Consider the following 6,000-nt stretch of genomic DNA (forward strand, 5'->3'; position numbering starts at 1 on the left):
ACACGTCCAGAGTGTCCCAGTTGAAGAACAACAACATTAAAGTTCCCTCTGCTTTCATGGCAATTAACTATTGACTGCAAAAACACATTTAAAATAGTTCAGGGATACAAACCTCTTTATTACGGGCAAATGCAGAGAAAACATTCCCATAAGCAGCAAAGACTAGCCTCCCATCAGCTGCCATACAGCAGATATCCTGTGGGACAGAGTTACCTAGGTAAAAGGAAATATAAAAGAAATAAGAAATTGTAAGATCTTGGCACAGAGAGAAATCTCAAGTATACATATACCATTTTTCATGGCTATAATTAAAAAATATGTATGTATGTGTAGATATATGAATAAAAGCTAATAATCAGTATAAATTTGACTTCAATGTTATTTTACATTTCTAATAACTACCAGACTGAGAATATTAAATCACCTTGATCTTCCCTAAGAGAAGTAATGTCTAATATTTACAGACATAAAAATATAATCCTAAAGAAATGAAAAGCTTTTTGAAGTTATTAGGAAAAAATTCACACTTCATATAAAAAACATGGCATATAGTCAATGTAAATGCCTTCAGGAACATCACATTTACTAATAATTCTAGCAAAATTTTTAAAGTAAATCAAGACCTAAACCCTATTTAACTCTATGCTTTGGAAAAACCTCAGAAAAATTCAATATGATACCCTACATCCTGAACCTTTAAATGAACAATACGGTATCTACTCAGTCTTCTCCAAGGCAAACATGCCTATATCTCTAGCCATTTCTCACACATTATGATTTCTTCACTCCTCTCTATCATGGTCACATTGGCCTTTTCTTTTTATTCCTTGTTTTAGGGGCAGGAGAGTTAGAATATAGCTGATTGCATTTTTCATGCTGCACATTCTACTGTAAGATTTCATTCCCAGGGCATCTGGGTGGCTCAGTCTGTTAAAATGTCTGACTCTTGGGGCGCCTGGGTGGCTTAGTCGGTTGAGTGTCTGACTTTCGCTTGGGTCATGATCTCGCGGTTCGTGGGTTCGAGCCCCGCATCGGGCTCTGTGCTGACTGCCAGCTCAGAGCCTGGAGCCTGTTTCAGTCTGTGACTCCCTCTCTCTCTGGCCCTCCCCTGCTCATGCTGTCTCTGTCTCTCTCTCCTAGAAATAAATAAAAAAAACATTAAAAAAAATGTTAAAAAAAAAAAAAAAAAGTCTGACTCTTGATCTTGGCCCAGATCGTGATCTCAGGGTTCGTGAGCTTAAGCCGCACATTGGGCTCTGAGCTGACAATGCAGAGCCTGCAGGGGATTCTCTCTCTCCCTCTCTCTCTACCCCTCCCAGTACATGTGTTCACTTGCTCTCTCTCAAAATAAATAAAACTTAAAAAAAAGATTTCATTACCTGAATACTATTTTCATAGGTTTATCATTCACTTTGTATTTGACTTAGGTTATAGTGTCCTTCTATAATCTTTTTAAAATTTTAAGTTAATCAGACACATACACTGGGTTCCTTGTAGCTCTCCTTTGTTTCTGTTACAAAGTTCACATTTCATGGTTATACTACAATCTCTCAGCTCTGGCAGGCCCTTTATTCTGTATAACAGTTTCCAAAAAACTAAATATTCCTTCCATTGGAAGGAATATCAAAACGTAGGAAAAGGGAAAGCTCTTCCTTACAGTGGAAGCAATGATGGAATCCAAAAATCACTATTTATTTATTTTTAATATTTTTAATTTAGTTTTGAGAGAGAGATAGAGACAGCATGAGCAGGGGAGGGTCATAGAAAGAGGGAGACACAGAATCCAAAGACAGGCTCTAGGCTCTGAGCTAGCTGTCAGCACAGAGCCCAACGCGGGGCTCGAACTCATGAACTGTGAGATCATGACCTGAGCTGAAGTCGGACGCTTAACCGACTGAGCCACCCAGGTGCCCCCGAAAATCATTATTTAGTAATCATCATTCTAATAACTAGTTAAGGCAAGAACCATCACTAAGTGATAAAAATGGTGGGTAAAACTTTCAAGAGTAACATGATATTTACATAGTCTCACTGTATGTAACCACAAGATACTTACTAATTACAAAGGGTAAAACTGTAAAATGGAGCCTCCTGACAAGTGTCACCTTAATAAAATGATAAAAGCCAGGAACAGAACTAACTACATGTGCCTGCTAATAAATCCACTGAGAATTCTACGTTATTTCTTTGTTATTCTTGCAATAGTGCATACCCTGAATCTAATCATGAAAAAACAGCAGAAAAGGTCAAATTGAAGGACATTTCTAAAAAAATAATTGGCCTACCCTCTTCAAAAATATCAATACTGTGAAACACAAAGTCTAATGAACTATTCTAAATTTAAAAAGACTAAAGAGACATGACAACTAAATGCAATGCCTGATCCTATCCTGAATTCTTATTTTTTAACTATGTAAGTTAATCAGAAATACACAATGAATTTCTTATATATTCTGTAAGTCTTAATGTCAAAAAGTTAATATTTTTAAAAGACACTAAACATGAATAAATTCAGGATAAAGTTTACTTACTTACTGCCACCAAACTAAGTTTCTGAACCTGTTTTAAAAAAGAAACAAAAATGATCAAATAGATTATAATTGCTTTTGTTAATGAAAATTTAATATTTGAAAACTAAGATATAATCTCATACATAAATTTGCTATGGTATCTTTCTTTGAAAGTATATTTACTGACTGTAATTTTTCATTATTAGGAAGGCTTATATTTTTGACTATTTCATCAGGAGTTGTGATGGAAGGGGAAAATAAATGTTTTCTATAAAGGGTCATATAGTAAATATTTTAGAGCTTTGCAGGCTATGGTGGTCTTTGCTAAAACTATGCAACTGCTAATAAAACTTGAAAGCGACCACATATAACATGTAAACAAATATGTACAGCTCTATTCCAATAAATTTTATTGATGTATGCAGAAATTTGATTTTCATGTAATTTTCATATGTCATGATATATTATTATTATTTTTATTTTTCCCCCAACCATTTAAAAATGTCAAAACCACCCATCTATGAAGCATAGAGTTCAGTGGGGTACTAGTGGAAATTCAAATCTCAGAGATGCTAGAATCCTAAGACTGAAAGGGCCACTGGGAGATCAAATTACATATTCTGTATTTCTTGAATGTAAACACACACAGGTCTCCATGTCATGCCAAAAATTAATTATATTGCATTCTACTGGTGTGCAAAGTTTACTTGGAAATCATTATAAAATAAATAAAAATGTCACAAGCCTGGCTTGCAGGCTGTAATTAGCTGATCCCAATCTATGGTTACTGATCCAACACTATGACCTTGACAAAATTAATCAATCTGTTTCTCAAATTCCTCTTCATCTGTAAAATAAGAATTAAAATAGTTACCGGGCACCTGAGTGGCTAGTTGGTTAAGCAACTCACTCATGATTTGAGCTCAGGTCATGATTTTCAACTTCCTCACTGTCAGTGCTGAGCCCACTTGGGATTCTCTCTCTCTGCCCCTCCCCTACTAGTATGCCGGTGCGCGCGTGCTTTCTCTCGCTTTCTCTCTCTCTCTCCCAAAATAAATAAACTTAAAAAATAAAATAAAAAAGGTACCTGCTTTAAATATTCAATTCTGTTGAAGGCTGTTACGATATTCAATATATACAATTTGTTGATGGAGCCAGTCATAATTAACTTTCAATAAATGTTAGCTGCCAATACCAGCACCATCTCCATTTTGGGTATGGCCCTCACTTTCCTCGTCCACTAACTCAACCGGCTACCAACAACCACCTCTTCTTGCTACTAACCCATTTGCTTTACATGAACCTTCAAAGCATACAACTTTACAGCTCAATTTCCAGGAAAAGTGCTTAATTAACACTGGCTACTATCATCCTGATCATAAAGAAAAGCTCCCTGCTTTCACAGAGCATACATTCATTTGGAAAGATGAAGGAAAACAGTAAACAGCAACAAAAGACTATGACTGATGAGAAATTAAAGGAGGAAACCACCACTAACAAGCAGGAAGGCCTAGGACAAATAATTTCTGAGACTGTTTCCTAGTTTTTTATATAAGGGTGCCGCGGGAAAACGGTAAACGATACATGTCTCGCAAAGTGCTGCAAGGCTTAGACTAAGAAGCACGGTATGAGACCCTCAAATGTTGGTAGAAAATAGATGCTCAGAGGAAGTTTAAGGAAACCAGTTTGCTATCAAATGTGAATAGTCCTCAAAATAATTAATCCCATCCCTTCCAAGTTCTTCCAATGTATTTTAGTCCGAATTTCTAATCCAGCGTGTCAGAAATTGCACAATAAAATGTCTTACAAGTTTTTCTCGTTAAGAGGGGGCAGAAACTGGTCTTTTTTTTTTTTAATTTTTAAAATGTGTTATTTATATCAGAGAGAGAGAGAGACAGTGTGAGCAGGGGAAGGTCAGAGAGGGAGCCACAGAATCCGAAACAGCCTCCAGGCTCTGAGCTAGCTGTCAGCACAGAGCCCGACACCGGGCTCGAACCCATGAACCGTGAAATCATAACCTGAGCCGAAGTCGGAGGCTTAACCGACTAAGCCACCCAGGGTAGAAACTGGTCTTAATCACGTTTACATCTTCAAGAGAACATGAACAGCTATTTACTGAACAAATATATTGCTATAAAACTGAAACGTTCTCTGGTACTTTTCCCCAGCTGGGAGCCTCCGAAACTCGCCCCCAGCGGAATGCAAGATCTACAACACGTGGATATGAAGCCGTGATGAAACAGGTCAGGTAAGAGTTAGGGAAGAGACGGCAGGAAGGGAAGCCCTTGATCAGTGGGGGAGGAGAGGACTACCCCTAGAGAGAACTGGGGGCCGAGGAGGGTGGCTCCCGGGAAGCGGCCAAAGGAATAAGTCACTCACGTCATAGGTGTGGAAGCTCTTGCCCACGCATGTCGTCACATAGAATCGGCGCTTCAGGGCACTGAACCGCACCACGTGTGGAATGTCGTTGCTAAAAAGCCCCAAAGCCCGGAACCCCGCAAACAGCGCGCTGCTGGTTCGACCTCCGGCCCCACCCTCCATCCGTACTGAGGTCCAGGCTCCTCTGAGCTTCAGTCCGGATGAAAAACTGCGGCCCGGCCCTTCACCGCCTCTCGTGGCACAGCTCTTTGCCCACTCTACATACTCACAAGAGCTTCCGGCTTCCTCTGCCAATCGGTTAGCGGACAATGCTCTTAGTGCAGTTGAAAAAGAACTCCCATCGGAGCTCGCAGGGGACGCGCAACTTTGGTTCCGCGGGTAGTTGTCTTCAGTGTTCCAAAGGTGGCTCCCCAGGTCTGGTGGGGTTGGAAGAGAACTGGAACAGGACCTTGGAGGACGGGGAGCGGCAAGGGAAGAGGAACCAATTACCCTGACAGTGAAGGGAGACCAGATGTAGTCTTGACAAGAGTCAAGTAAAACGGGCAGTTACAAAATTGTATAAAACCATGAGACTATGGAGAAAATCTGAACACTGGTTATTTGTTGATATTAAGAAATTATTTTTAATTTTTATATGTGATATTAGTATTGTGATTATACTTTTAAGGATTCTTTTGTAGATAGATATCGACATATTTACGGATGAAGTTATATATCTGGGGATTTGCTTTCAAAATAACTGGGGATGAGGTGCAGCATTTAGATGAAATAGAGCTGATAATTGTTTAATCTGGGGATTGGGTATTTGAGAATTCACGCTATTATCCCTATGCTTCCGTATAAAATTGAGATTTACAGTTATACAAAGATTTTTTTGTTTGCTTTTTACTAAGATTGTTTACAGTAAAAAAATTGTAATATTAATGTGTTATTTTAAATCTCTGACTGATGGAAATATGTAAAAATGATTTTAACTACAAGATAAGCATTTTTAAGAGTTTTGTAAATTGTATGTAATGCAGATGTTGCTTTTATAATAAAAAATAAAAACTAAGACGTCTGTATATATTGACAGTTTGGGAAGAAAATTTTTAAAAGTCTTCAGTCTTTA

General features: G+C 38.2%; 1 protein-coding gene across 1 annotated transcript in view; it reads right to left on the bottom strand.

The window, feature by feature from the left end:
* WDR36 (WD repeat domain 36) overlaps positions 1–5,430 on the bottom strand; it is a 41,420-nt gene extending 35,990 nt beyond the window's left edge. Inside the window, exons 1-3 of the mRNA XM_039222985.1 lie at positions 4,890–5,430; positions 2,532–2,559; positions 113–213 (exon numbers count right to left, since the gene is read on the bottom strand). Coding sequence (XP_039078916.1) covers positions 113–213; positions 2,532–2,559; positions 4,890–5,051 — 291 coding nt within the window. The 5' untranslated portion in view covers positions 5,052–5,430. The remainder of the gene's footprint in view (positions 1–112; positions 214–2,531; positions 2,560–4,889) is intronic.
* Between the last annotated feature and the right edge of the window lie 570 nt (positions 5,431–6,000).

Source organism: Hyaena hyaena, unplaced genomic scaffold (assembly GCF_003009895.1).
Source record: "Hyaena hyaena isolate Hyena2069 unplaced genomic scaffold, ASM300989v1 scaffold_1232, whole genome shotgun sequence".
Taxonomy (NCBI): Eukaryota; Metazoa; Chordata; class Mammalia; order Carnivora; family Hyaenidae; genus Hyaena; species Hyaena hyaena.